At 39.1% G+C, this 15,877-nt stretch overlaps 1 protein-coding gene across 1 annotated transcript in view; it reads left to right on the top strand.

The window, feature by feature from the left end:
• Positions 1-15,877, top strand: part of LOC126161827 (regulating synaptic membrane exocytosis protein 2) — a 1,269,779-nt gene that overhangs the window by 586,745 nt on the left and 667,157 nt on the right. Inside the window, 1 exon segment of the mRNA XM_049917929.1 lies at positions 14,943-15,081. Coding sequence (XP_049773886.1) covers positions 14,943-15,081 — 139 coding nt within the window.

Raw genomic sequence — 15,877 nt, 5'->3', positions numbered from 1 at the left:
TCAGGAGCTGATTTCAAGTTTGTTTGACTGCATTTCTGTTCATATACAGGTTGTGGTGTAGGCTTACAAAGTGTAGTCTGTATATTCATGGAGTAAGGCATTAACAAATTCAAGGTCAAAAGCATGTGAGTTCCACCAATTCTTTACTGAGAGTGTAATTCATCAGCTGAGCATGATACATTGCTAACTGTTTCTTTATGGTTTCAGAGAAATTACTTGGTATTTGTCTCAAATTTGTTGGTCACAGTCAGAACCCAAATCCTTTCTATTCTTGGAAGAGGAAATAGTTTGGAGGCAACAATTGAGGTGGTGCAATGTCAAAAATTGCTTTTACTGAGAAACTTGTGAATTTTTTGCTGAATGAGCTTGGACAACAGTGGGTGGATACACAAGAGGTTAAGAAATTCAAGAGTGCTTAGGATTCAAGAAAACTATCATTTTAACCCTTACTGATAAGACTTCACAGTTACTTTTGAAGGAGGAGATGTCAGTGCTTCATATGCAGTACCATTGCTAATAAATACTCCTGCAGAAAATGAGGAATGCCAACCACTCATTTATTGCTGACTGATGAGTGCTGCATAAACAAACCTTACAGCAGAGAGGTGTAACTAACTGTGGAAGCAGGGTTCTGTTTCTACTCTAAGTACACACCCTCACACACTTAAAAACATGAGTCTCACTGCAACTTTGTAAACACTTCTGTATGGTTGTATATAGAAGAAAAATTGTAGCATGAAAAGCTAGTAAGATCTGTACACTTTTTTGACGCTATGTTGTTAATGCATACCTCAACAAAAGTTTGGAATATCTTAAAAGTTTACTACAGTGACTTCTTATACTACACCCACTGAGATTTGTACAATACCTTATTCACAAAATAAACATAATTTCTTCTGAAAACAAGAATCATTTTGTTAGTTACAAAAAATCATTACAAAACGAAGCTGGCTCTCTCTTAACTGTACACCTTGAAAACAAACTCAGTAAAAATCTTCGTCTCATGACAGTGACTATTGAATCCTGCCCTGAAATGAGATCCATCCTTCATGAAATCCTCCCCACTCCACCAAGAGTGTCTTTCCGCCGTCCACCTAACCTTCGCAACCTCTTAGTTCATCCCTATGAAATCCCCAAACCACCTTCTCTACCCTCTGGCTCCTACCCTTGTAACCGCCCCTGGTGTAAAACCTGTCCCATGTACCCTCCCACCACCACCTACTCCAGTCCTGTAACCCGGAAGGTGTATACGATCAAAGGCAGAGCCACGTGTGAAAGCACCCACGTGATTTACCAACTGAGCTGCCTACACTGTGATGCATTCTATGTGGGAATGACCAGCAACAAACTGTCCATTCGCACAAATGGACACAGGCAGACAGTGTTTGTTGGTAATGAGGATCACCCTGTGGCTAAACATGCCTTGGTGCACGGCCAGCACATCTTGGCACAGTGTTACACCGTCTGGGTTGTCTGGATACTTCCCACTAATACCAACCTGTCAGAACTCCGGAGATGGGAACTTGCCCTTCAATATATCCTCTCTTCTCGTTATCCACCAGGCCTCAACTTCCGCTAATTTCAAGTCGCCGCCGCTCATACCTCACCTGTCTTTCAACAACATCTTTGCCACTGTACTTCTGCCTCGACTGACATCTCTGCCGAAACTCTTTGCCTTTACAAATGTTTGCTTGTGTCTGTGTATGTGCGGTTGGATATGGGTGTGTGTGCGAGTGTATTCCTGTCCTTTCTTCCCCCTAAGGTAAGTCTTTCCGCTCCCGGCATTGGAATGACTCCTTACCCTCTCCCTTAAAACCCACATCCTTTTGTCTTTCCCTCTCCTTCCCTCTTTCCTGACGAAGCAACCGTTTGTTGCGAAAGCTTGAATTTTGTGTGTATGTTTGTGTTTGTTTGTGTGTCTATCGACCTGCCAGCGCTTTTGTTTGGTAAGTCTCATGATCTTCTTTTTAGATATATTTTTCCCACGTGGAATGTTTCCCTCTGTTATATATATATAACACTCGCACACACACACATATGTGTGTGTGTGTGCGAGTGTATACCTGTCCTTTTTTCCCCCTAAGGTAAGTCTTTCCGCTCCCGGGATTGGAATGACTCCTTACCCTCTCCCTTAAAACCCATATCCTTTTGTCTTTCCTTCTCCTTCCCTCTTTCCTGACGAGGCAACCGTTGGTTGCGAAAGCTAGAATTTGTACAATACCTTTTGTGTTTGTGTTTGTGTTTGTGTTTGTTTGTGTGTCTATCGACCTGCCAGCGCTTTTATTTGGTAAGTCTCACCATCTTTCTTTTTATATATATATATATATATATATATATATATATATATATATATATATATATATATATATATATATATATATATATAACAAACGTGATTGTTGGGTTCAAATTAATGATATGAATATAATAGAGGGAAACATTCCACGTGGGAAAAATATATTTAAAAAGAAAGATGATGAGACTTACCAAACAAACATGCTCAGCTAACATCACTCTTCAAAATGTGTCTGCTTCAGACTGGGTTAATGTTAACCCTGGTACTGTTGGGTACTACCGTACACAATACCCACCAGATATGCTGGAACTGTTTGTACCTGCTATCCAGAACAACCTGCTAGCCCTTTTGTTTGGTAAGTCTCATCATCTTTCTTTTTAAATATATATATATATATATATATTTAAAAAGAAAGATGATGAGACTTACCCAACAAAAGCGCTGGCAGGTCGATAGACACACAAATAAACACAAACATACACACAAAACTCTAGCTTTCGCAACCAATGGTTGCCTCGTCAGGAAAGAGGGAAGGAGAAGGAAAGACAAAAGGATTGGGTTTTAAGGGAGAGGGTAAGGAGTCATTCCAATCCCGGGAGCGGAAAGACTTACCTTAGGGGGAAAAAAGGACAGGTTTACACTCGCACACACACACATATCCATCCACACATACACAGACACAAGCAGACATTTATATTTATATTCATATATATATATATATATATATATATATATATATATATATATATATATATATATATATATATATATATATATATAATAGAGGGAAACATTCCATGTGGGAAAAATATATTTAAAAAGAAAGATGATGAGACTTACCCAACAAAAGCGCTGGCAGGTCGATAGACACACAAATAAACACAAACATACACACAAAACTCTAGCTTTCGCAACCAACGGTTGCCTCGTCAGGAAAGAGGGAAGGAGAAGGAAAGACAAAAGGATATCGGTTTTAAGGGAGAGGGTAAGGAGTCATTCCAATCCCGGGAGCGGAAAGACTTACCTTAGGGGGAAAAAAGGACAGGTATACACTTGCACACACACACATATCCATCCACACATACACAGACACAAGCAGACATTTGTAAAGGCAAAGAGTTTGGGCAGAGATGTCAGTCGGGACGGAAGTACAGAGGCAAAGATGATGTTGAAAGACAGGTGAGGTATGAGCGGTGGCAGATTGAAATTAGAAATTAGCGGAGATTGAGGTCTGGCGGATAGCGAGAAGAGAGGATATGCTGAAGGGCAAGTTCCCATCTCCGGAGTTCTGACAGGTTGGTGTTAGTGGGAAGTATCCAGATAACCCGGACGGTGTAACACTGTGCCAAGATGTGCTGGCCGTGCACCAAGGCATGTTTAGCCACAGGGTGATCCTCATTACCAACAAACACTGTCTGCCTGTGTCCATTCATGCGAATGGACAGTTCGTTGCTGGTCATTCCCACATAGAACGCTTCACAGTGTAGGCAGGTCAGTTGGTAAATCACGTGGGTGCTTTCACACGTGGCTCTGCCTCTGATCGTGTACACCTTCCGGGTTACAGGACTGGAATAGGTGGTGGTGGGAGGGTGCATGGGACAGGTTTTACACTGGGGCCGGTTACAGGGGTAGGAGCCAGAGGGTAGGGAAGGTGGTTTGGGGATTTCATAGGGATGAACTAAGAGGTTACCAGTCTGTTACCCCCGGAAACCATCCTTGTAACCATTGATGCCACTTCCTTATACACAAATATTCCGCATGTCCAGGGCCTCGCTGCGATGGAGCACTTCCTTTCATGCCGATCACCTGCCGCCCTACCTAAAACCTCTTTCCTCATTACCTTAGCCAGCTTCATCCTGACCCACAACTTCTTCACTTTTGAAGGCCAGACATACCAACAATTAAAGGGAACAGCCATGGGTACCAGGATGGCCCCCTCGTACGCCAACCTATTCATGGGTCGCTTAGAGGAAGGCTTCTTGGTTACCCAGGCCTGCCAACCCAAAGTTTGGTACAGATTTATTGATGACATTTTCATGATCTGGACTCACAGTGAAGAAGAACTCCAGAATTTCCTCTCCAACCTCAACTCCTTTGGTTCCATCAAATTCACCTGGTCCTACTCTAAATCCCATGCCACTTTCCTTGACGTTGACCTCCACCTGTCCAATGGACAGCTTCACACGTCCGTCCACATCAGACCCACCAACAAGCAACAGTACCTCCATTATGACAGCTGCCACCCATTCCACATCAGACGGTCCCTTCCCTACAGCCTATGTCTACGTGGCAAACGAATCTGCTCCAGTCCGGAATCCTTGAACCATTACACCAACAACCTGAAAACAGCTTTTGCCTCCCGTAACTACCCTCCCGACCTGGTACAGAAGCAAATAACCAGAGCCACTTCCTCATCTCCTCAAACCCGGAACCTTCCACAGAAGAACCCCAAAAGTGCCCCACTTGTGACAGGATACTTTCCGGGACTGGATCAGATTCTGAATGTGGCTCTCCAGCAGGGATACGACTTCCTCAAATCCTGCCCTGAAATGAGATCCATCCTTCATGAAATCCTCCCCACTCCACCAAGAGTGTCTTTCCGCCGTCCACCTAACCTTCGTAACCTCTTAGTTCATCCCTATGAAATCCCCAAACCACCTTCCCTACCCTCTGGCTCCTACCCCTGTAACCGGCCCCGGTGTAAAACCTGTCCCATGGACCCTCCCACCACCACCTATTCCAGTCCTGTAACCCGGAAGGTGTACACGATCAGAGGCAGAGCCACGTGTGAAAGCGCCCACGTGATTTACCAACTGACTTGCCTACACTGTGAAGCGTTCTATGTGGGAATGACCAGCAACAAACTGTCCATTCGCATGAATGGACACAGGCAGACAGTGTTTGTTGGTAATGAGGATCACCCTGTGGCTAAACATGCCTTGGTGCACGGCCAGCACATCTTGGCACAGTGTTACACCGTCCGGGTTATCTGGATACTTCCCACTAACACCAACCTGTCAGAACTCCGGAGATGGGAACTTGCCCTTCAGCATATCCTCTCTTCTCGCTATCCGCCAGGCCTCAATCTCCGCTAATTTCTAATTTCAATCTGCCACCGCTCATACCTCACCTGTCTTTCAACATCATCTTTGCCTCTGTACTTCCGTCCCGACTGACATCTCTGCCCAAACTCTTTGCCTTTACAAATGTCTGCTTGTGTCTGTGTATGTGTGGATGGATATGTGTGTGTGTGCAAGTGTATACCTGTCCTTTTTTCCCCCTAAGGTAAGTCTTTCCGCTCCCGGGATTGGAATGACTCCTTACCCTCTCCCTTAAAACCCATATCCTTTTGTCTTTCCTTCTCCTTCCCTCTTTCCTGACGAGGCAACTGTTGGTTGCGAAAGCTAGAATTTTGTGTGTATGTTTGTGTTTGTTTGTGTGTCTATCGACCTGCCAGCGCTTTTGTTTGGTAAGTCTCATCATCCTTTTTAAATGTGTTTTTCCCACGTGGAGTGTTTCCCTCTATTATTTATATATATATATATATATATATATATATATATATATATATATATATATATATATATATATATAGTTATAATAGAAGGAAACATTCCACGAAGGAAAAATATACCTAAAAACAAAGATGATGTGACTTACCAAATGAAAGTGCTGGCAGGTCGACAGACACACAAACGAACACAAACATACACACAAAATTCAAGCTTTCGCAACAAACTGTTGCCTCATCAGGAAAGAGGGAAGGAGAGGGAAAGACGAAAGGATGTGGGTTTTAAGGGAGAGGGTAAGGAGTCATTCCAGTCCCGGGAGCGGAAAGACTTACCTTAGGGGGGAAAAGGGACGGGTATACACTCGCACACACACACATATCCATCCACACATATACAGACACAAGCAGACATATTTAAAGACAAAGAGTTTGGGCAGAGATGTCAGTCGAGGCAGAAGTGCAGAGGCAAAGATGTTGATGAATGACAGGTGAGGTATGAGTGGCGGAAATTTGACATTAGCGGAGATTGAGGCCTGGTGGATAACGGGAAGAGAGGATATATTGAAGAGCAAGTTCCCATCTCCGGAGTTCGGATAGGTTGGTGTTAGTAGGAAGTATCCAGATAACCCGGACGGTGTAACACTGCGCCAAGATGTGCTGGTCGTGCACCAAGGCATGTTTAGCCACAGGGTGATCCTCATTACCAACAAACACTGTCTGCCTGTGTCCATTCATGCGAATGGACAGTTTGTTGCTGGTCATTCCCACATAGAATGCATCACAGTGTAGGCAGGTCAGTTGGTAGATCACGTGGGTGCTTTCACACGTGGCTCTGCCTTTGATTGTGTACACCTTCCGGGTTACAGGACTGGAGTAGGTGGTGGTGGGAGGGTGCATGGGACAGGTTTTACACCGGGGGCGGTTACAAGGGTAGGAGCCAGAGGGTAGGGAAGGTGGTTTGGGGATTTCATAGGGATGAACTAAGAGGTTACGAAGGTTAGGTGGACGGCGGAAAGACACTCTTGGTGGAGTGGGGAGGATTTCATGAAGGATGGATCTCATTTCAGGGCAGGATTTGAGGAAGTCGTATCCCTGCTGGAGAGCCCCATTCAGAATCTGATCCAGTCCCGGAAAGTATCCTGTCACAAGTGGGGCACTTTTGTGGTTCATATATATATATATATATATATATATATATATAAAAAACAAAGATGATGTGACTTACCAAACAAAAGTGCTGGCAGGTCGATAGACGCACAAACATACACACAAAATTCAAGCTTCCGCAACCAACGGTTGCTTCGTCAGGAAAGAGGGTTCGTCTTTCCCTCTCCTTCCCTCTTTCCTGATGAAGCAACCGTTGGTTGTGAAAGCTTGAATTTTGTGTGTATGTTTGTGTTTGTTTGTGTGTCTATTGACATGCCAGAGCTTTCGTTTGGTAAGTTGGTTTTTTTTGAAAGGGAAGTTACTATATTTACAAGGAGTGCTGACTTTATTGCACTATCATTGAGTTACCTTTGTAACCAGTCAATGAATCAAGGTATATTTCCTGAAAGACAAATATGCTCTACTATATCAATGAAAATAATCAATTTTTGAAAATATATAATGTATTTGGATAGATAAAAAATCTACTCACCTGGCTGTGGCAGAAGAACATGCGAATAAAAATAAACTGAAATTTGCAAGCTTTCAGAGCCAGTGGCTCCTTCGGGTAGAAGGCGGAAGAGGGGTGAAGGAAAAGGAGTGCTGAATTTTAGGAATTGGGGAGAGTTCAGAAACGTTGCCAAGAACTGTGAGTCAGAGGAGACTTAGTGGATGGGATGAGAAGGAAAGACTTATTGTTGGGGAGTACACTGGATTTGATGTGAAAGCCTGAGAGCTTACTGATGGAAGATAGGATGATACACAAAAGAGAGATATCGTGCATGAGTTAATAAGAGCAGAAAGCTAAATGCATTGTATGTGGTAGAGGGCATGCCATGATGCCAGTTCCCACCTGCAGAGTGATGAGGAACTTGTACCTGAGGGAAGAATCCAAATGGCACAAGTGGTGAATGGGCACCAAGGTTATGACTGTCATGTTGTAGAGCACTTTCCTTTTGAGAAATTAGTGTATGGCCCCATGAACACAGTTCTAGCAGAACTAAACAAGAACAATGTAACTGTCATAATTGTTTGTGGTCTTACCTTGGATTTTGTGTAAGTAATAAAAGTATACCTATGAAATTAAAATAGTATGACATTAAAACCTTTCTCCACGACAAGATAGTCTTTTCACAACAATAGAAAACAAAAGACTACATTAACAAATTTCGTGATAGGAATAAGATCAAATTCAGAGTGAAATAAATATCACATGCTGCAAGATTTTGTGTTTAGCCCACTCTTGTTGTTGGTCTACATAAATGATTTACACGGGACATTTGAGAACTGAAATGGCACCATCATTGAATGAGTTAACCAAGAAACAAAGCTCTGACTGTTTTGTACTGAGAAATCTCTCTCATTCTGTTAACCTACAAGTGAGGTTGCTAGCATTGTTCGCGGTCTTACACTCAGTATTGTCCTGTGGCATAATCATTTAGAACAATGCAGCTAATGTGAAAAAAGTATTTATTCTATGGAAATGTGTGTCAAGAAAATTGTGTAAAGTTGATAACAGACCACCTTGCGGAAACCTCGTCAGGAACGAAAGAACTCTTACACTTGTGCCCCAAGACATATACACTGTTATGGTATCTGTGGTTAATAATAAGAATTAGTTTAGGAAGAATTATACAATTCGTAACTGTAATATTAGGAGTAAAATAATATTTATATATGTTATGCATCCCTGTCTATGGTTAAGAATGGAGTTTTATATTCTAGAGCAAATGTCTGTAATATATTGCCAGTTGACAGCAGGCAGGAAACTGAAAATCCCCAAATATTCAAAAACGAAGTAAAAGAATATATCATCACCCTCTTTGCTTGTTGGAATGGTGAGCATGTGGGTTGAAACCAATTAGCCATGTAAAACTTAGCAAATGGCCAAGATAGTGCCTTTTGTCATTACAGTAATCCATCTCAGTGGTGACTCACTATGCAACTTCTGAATCAGTACAGAGAACTTTTAACATTGAAAAATCAGTGCTGCACTGAAGTTGTATTGCTACCTGTCATGTTCCTCTTCTTTATATATCTCCAGTCTCCTCTCTCCCTCCCTCTCTCTCTCTCTCTCTCTCTCTCTCTCTCTCACACACACACACACACACACACTTGGTCTGTATCAGATGTCTATGCACTTTGTCAACAATGGGCAGACAGATGCCCTTTTTCTGTCAGGTGATGGCTGAGGTTAATGAGAATGCTCAAAAATAAGTCTGTCCAGGAACGTAGTGGCTATGTTGTGTATTACAAACTTTTATGTATTTTTATTGAATACATACAGTGAGCACTGTGTACGACTACATGTGATATGTTTCTGTTCAGCTGCTATTGTTCAGTTTAATGTACACAGCACAAAGGGTATGCACAAACATTTTGTCGCTGTTGAATGCTAAGAGATGAATGCTAACATTTTGTTTCAACAAAATTGCATCTAGGAAGAGAACTGAACCTTTACTTTATGTTTTATGCAAAGTTGAATAATGTCAATACTAAGAAGGGGTAGAACTACTGATCGCACACTTTTACTTGGCCCCTGAGCAGAGGATGATGGGAGCAGAAGCTTGCAATTGGCTAATAGCACATTGGTTGCTGAGACAAACCCTGTCTCTTTCTTCCAGAGCAGTCAGCTAATAGCTTGTATAAGAAAAGAATGTGTAGTAGATTAATGCACAACAGAAGCGACAAAAAAGTTGATGGCGACTCTTTAGAAGAATCAGGTACAGCCTCTTCACTCGTTTTTGTAAATAATGTTAGCTGTCACTTTGCACAATACCACACATAGTTCAACAGTATGTTCACAATGGCTACGTATTGTTAAGGCACACAATACTGTTATGAAGCAAATGTTGGCAGTGACCATAAACGTTCCAGAGCAGCACGAAGTCAGCTGACTTCCATCGATAACAGAGAGGCCAGGGTAACATGCACAGCCAGTATTCTTTACTGTTTACAAGCAAAACTAAATTTCAAGATTTTGTTTGGGCATGATATTTTGCTAGTCTACTGAGGTAACTGTGCTGGTCTGAGACAGAAGTTTCTAAATATTATCTGGTAAGCCTAGATGAAACAGAAATATGTATACGTTATGATACATTATGGTTTTATGTAACACAAATACTTGAAATTGAGGTGAGTGATTAATGGTGTTGCTATATGAAAATAGAAAGGGTGGAGGTGGGGTATAGATTTATGTGGTAGAAAAACAGATAATTCTGTGATGAAAGTTTTGCATACTAGAACATCTATTAGTGTAGCTTCTGGGTCTTCCATATCTTATCACAATATTCTGCTCATTCAGTTGCAGTATTAGCTGTAATTGTTTAAGGGATATGTGGGAATCACTAAAAATATGAAGTGAAAACTAGACTTCATAAAATATTTTGAACCCCGTATTTTTCTGTTTTATGTATTTGGATGCAATGGCATCTCTACACTTCATACTTGTTATGTACCATCACAGTGATAGATTTGTGTAGGAGCCAGATGATAATAAGACAATTCATTGCATGTTATAGCAGTTGGAAAAATGTCCACTTATCACTTTCTAATCATTAACTGTCGCAAGTTAACATTACATTCTTAACAATAAGAATGATCAGAAACATCCACAGCCTCTACACATTTTTTTCTGAATGACTGGCCACTACAGAATTTGATATAATCTACTCTCAGCACTCATATGTCAGTTTGTAACATTCTGTAATGGAGAAATGAAGCACTGTTCATGTGCAACACATGACCTGATTACTTAATACATATTTTCAATGTTGCTGTATGAGTAACAAACTTTTGATTCATTTTTTTGCAAGTGAATTGAAAAAACACATCGTTTTCAGCTTTTTCTCATACACACTCAAATTGAAAATATTTCTATTTTTGAGATTCATGTAGTTATTCCTCAAGTTGCCAACAGAGGGTAAAAAAAACTAGATCTGAAGGTAAGCCCATCATGTGATACATGGGAGGTATTCCTTCCTCAATGAGAAAATTTATGCTGGGGTGAAGAAGTACTGTATTGGGGCTTTCATTGTTATTTGTCTTGTGCTGGTTAGTTAGTTAGTCGGTTGCATGTTCCATTGATCAGTCGCACAGTATGGTAGCCATTATGATGCGGCACATGTCAAGGGCACAAGAAATGGGCATATGAAACAAGATTTTTTAATATATATACAGGGTGTAAATTTTAAGTTGATGAACCAGAATAACTCAAAAAATAAGCTTCACATGAAAAAATGTGTAGAATACAAAGTTGATTATTTTCAAGGGGGATATCTACTGGTGCTAAAATTAACCCACCACCGCAGGCCCCTGTGGGTGGGGCGGGAGGCAACTTTAAAATTTCAAATGGGAACCCCCATTTTTATTGCAGAATCAGATTCTACATAGAAAACTACATACATTTTGTCTGAAACATTTGTTTTGATTCTTGGTAGTGGGCACTATAATTCAAGAAAATCCGTGTTCTCATTTTTGCGTGGAAAATGGTTAAGGATAAATAGAAAAGTACATATTTACTTCATAAATTTTGATTCGTTGAAACTAAGACTCTCCCTCTCTCCCCATATGGTGGGGTTTGAGAGAGAGGAATTAAAGTTTTACAAATGTAGACCAAAATTTAAATTTTTCTGCAGATTCGGATAAGTTTTGTTTGTTTCATGGTCATGAGGCCACACAACTTTTAATTATGAAACAAATCATCTGACTAGCTAACTAACAAACCAAACATCCTACTTACTAATTAATGAACTCATTAACTAACAGAGGTAACAAAGTAAAAGACTAACTGAGGAAAAGACTAACCCATTTGCTAACTAAAGATGAATGTATTCCCATTTAAGATTTGGTGGTCCTGAAACATTTGTAAAACTCTAATTCCTCCCCTCAAAGCCCACCCTATGGGGAGAGAGGGAGAGTTTTAGTTTTAGCGAACCAAATTTATGAAGTAAATAAGTATTTTTTGTTTATCCGTTACCATTTTCCATGCAAAAATGAGAACATGGATTTTCTTGAATTACAGCACCAACTACCAAGAATCAAAATAAATGTTTAAGGGAAAATGTAAGTAGTTTTTTATGTAGAATATGATTCTGCAATAAGAAATGGGGGTTCTCATTTGAAATTTTAAAGTTGACTCCCGCCCCACCCCCCGTTAGCACCAGCAGATGTTCCCCTAGAAAATAATCAACTTTGGATTCTACAAATTTTTTCATGTGAAACTTATTTTTCGAGTTATTCTGGTTTGTCAGCTTAAAATTTACACCCTGTATATTACAATACAGAGTTAAAGATTAATATTTATATTATTTACCCCTTTCCCTTAAATGGCACAGAATGCATATACTATATTTATAGATTTATTTATTCAAGAACTCATCTGTGGTATAGAAGGAGTTGTCAAGGAGATATGATTTCAATTTATTTTTGCAGCTATTACTGCTGTCTGTCAGACTTTTTATTTCATCTGGTAATTTGTCAAAAATTTGTATAGCAGCATATTTTACCCCTTTGTGTGTCAAAGATAGGTTGAGTAAAGGATATTGTAAGTCTTTCTTTTTCCTGGTATTATAATCATGAATGTCACTGTTGTTTTTAAACTGGTCCATGTTGTTGAGAACAAATTTCATTAGTGAGTAAATGTACTGTGAGGCTGTTGTAATAATTCCCAATCTTTCAAAAAGATGCTTACAAGATGTGCGACTATGAACCCCACACATTATTCTAACCACTTTCTTTTGAGCAGTGAATACTTCTTGTCTAAATGTTGAGTTACTCCAAAATATTATTCCATATGACATCAGACAGTGAAAGTGTGCAAAGTATGTTAGCTTACTAATTTCTGTATCCTCAAAATAGCCAATTATTCTGATTGCAATAGGTTGCTGAACCTTGTATTTTTAGAAGATCCAAAACATGAATTTTCCAATTACGATTCTCATCTATATGTAACCCCAAAAACTTAGTATACTCTACCCTGTCTACTGACGTCTGTTGATGTGTTATATTTATTGAAGGAACTGTACTTCTTGCAGCAGAAAATTCATGTACTGTGTTTTTTCAAAGTTTAGAGCATGCCCATTTCCAGAAAACCAATTAATGACTTTTCCAAAGACCTTATTTGTATCATTTTCAATTGGAGTTTCTTTTACTGGATTAATAGTGATGCTTGTATCATCAGCAAACAGTGTCAGTTCAGCTTCCTCTTTTAGATAGGAAGAGAGGTCGTTCACAATATCAAGAACAGAAAGGGACCCATGATTGAACCCTGTGGAACACCTAATGTAATTTCACCCCAGTTAGATGAAGTGGAAAAGTTATTTAAATCACTTGACCCATATAAGGAAACTTTTTGCTTCCTGTTCAGTAGGTATGACTTAAACTACTCATATGCTATTCCATTTGTACCATAGAATTGTAATTTCTGTAATATAATCTCATGGTTCACACAGTCAGATGGTTTGGACAAGTCACAGAAAATTCCTATTGGTGACATTTTACTATTGAAAGACTCTATTATGTGGACAGTGAAATTGTATATTGCTGTCTCAGTGGAGCAGCATTTTTGAAATCTGAACTGTGATTTACTAAGTATCCCGTTACTATTGAGATTGCTAACCACTCTTGAGTCCATTACTTTCTCGTAGATGTTTGAAAATGCTGTAAGCAAGAATACTGGCTGATAATTATTGACGTCTGTGGTGTCCCCTTTAGTATAGAGAGGCCTGACAATGGCATATTTTAACCTGTCTGGGAAAATACCTGGAGTTAGTGATGCAATACATATGTGACTCAGAACATCAGCTGTAATTGCTCCACATTATTTTAATATCTTATTAGAGGTGTCATCTACTCCAACAGAACATTTACTTTTCAAAGATTTAATGTTGTTACTTATTTCACAAGAGATTGTTAAGTGAAACTTAATGTGACTTAATTTTTTTCAAAACAGTCTCTTCCATGTACTGCCTGGCTTTTTTCTTTGAACTGTTCTCACCATTTTTTTCTCCTACACTTAAGAAATGGTTGTTAAATACATTATCTACTTGTGTACTGTTGGTTAGGGTGGTCTAGTTCTCTTTAATAGCAATACTACCTACGCCAGTGGTTACTTTCCCTTCTAACAACATTCCATATATATTAGATTTTATTGCTGGAGTTGCTAATTTCTACTCTAACATACATATTTATTGATTTCCTTACAACTTTTCTCAGTATGTTAAAATAATATTTAAATTGTAAAACTATTTCTGACTCTTTACCAGTTCTTCTGTGTCATAGAGTTTTCTTTTTCTCCCTTAACACACTTTAATACCTGTAGTAATCCCAGGTTTCTTTGAAAAGTGTGTGGTGTTACATTTAGTAATTTTCTTCGGGAAACAGTGTTCAAAAAGGGATACAAATTTATCAAGAAATATGTTGCATTTATCATTAGCATTTGGCTCAATATGTACATCTCCCTGGTATGTTGTTTAAATATTTTGCAGTAAAATATAATATCATTTAATATCATATGGTGTATGTAGTCATCTTTTGTTAATAATGTATGAGTACCTTAAAGAAAATAGATGTATCCCAGAAAATGTTTTAGAATGTGTGTTTCTTCTTATCAGTTGTCACAGTGAGTTTTGACTAGTAACAGTGATATCCATCTCATCTTTGCAGAATCTGAATCATTGTAAGTTTTGATTGTTGAAGAACAACAGTTAAACATTTTGTTTGGGTGTATTGGTTTTTGAGCTGTAAATATATTAAACTTACGTGTAAACAATACTCTGAATACCAGTGAGAAAATAATTTTACTTATAACCTGATGATGCCAAGTGATTCTAAAACACTCTCACTGTTTGCTTATTTTAGTACCTGTAGTGTGTGCTGCGTACTTTTATGCATGATTTTCATAATGTTTCATTTATATTTAATTAATGTCTATAGTATGTTTGATAGAATAACTACAGAACAGTTCTTATATCAGTAGCACTGTGGCAGCTCTTTTTGCAGTCCCCCTCCTGAAGTTGAAATGACAGAGCCAAGAAGATCTCGAAGAGATATGCCTACTCAGGGAAGAAAAAGGGCTGCAATTATGATGAGTCGGGACAAAGTATCCAGTTACCCGAATCAGCGGAAAGTAAGTGTTACTTATTTTGCTTCATGTTACGTGGATCATTTGGACTTGTTCATCTTTGTTACTGTGAAAATCATCTGTTCCACTGAACAATAGCTCATAGCTCTTAAGGTATGCATTTCGGAACCTATGTTTAATGGTAGTTTTCGTTGATTTGGTCTATACTATCTCCTCCCAAAATATGGAAAGCCAACAGCTTGCAGTAGAAATTTGTTTCACAGTATTGAATATGAAGAAGTCCTCATAACTCTTATGGTGTGCATTTTAGAGTCCATGTTTACTAGACTTTTTGCTTCGAATGATCATCCCTGTCGTATTCCTGAATATTATATTGACCACTTGTCTCAGGAATCCCTGTATATTCTGGAAATTTGTATGTCTTTTATGTATTTTTATGACTTGCAGTTTCCATCATCACAACATTGTAGGACTTGTTAGCCGTGATGGCTGTTAGCCTTGATAAACAAAAGTATAAATATAATTCATGTTTGCAAATGATTAATCAGACAGACTGAAACAGAGTACTGTATTACTGTTTTTTATCAGTGATGTAGTAAATTCTTACTCTCTTGTCCAGTCATACTTTGTTGAAGGAGATCACAATAATACTTACCTATTAGCTTCTTGTCATGCAGCTAAAAGAAATCTTGAATCATTGTACCTAGAATTTGTACAAGAAGCAGTGAATAATATGTATATTAATGTACTTTTGAATTTATAAGGATTCTAAATTTTTTGTTTATTTTAAGATGGAAATTTGTTGAAGATAATCATACCTGAATACAGATGTCCATTGTCA

Source organism: Schistocerca cancellata, chromosome 2 (assembly GCF_023864275.1).
Source record: "Schistocerca cancellata isolate TAMUIC-IGC-003103 chromosome 2, iqSchCanc2.1, whole genome shotgun sequence".
Lineage (NCBI taxonomy): Eukaryota > Metazoa > Arthropoda > Insecta > Orthoptera > Acrididae > Schistocerca > Schistocerca cancellata.
Note: the sequence above shows the minus strand (reverse complement) of the source record. Positions and strands in the feature narration are given on the sequence as shown.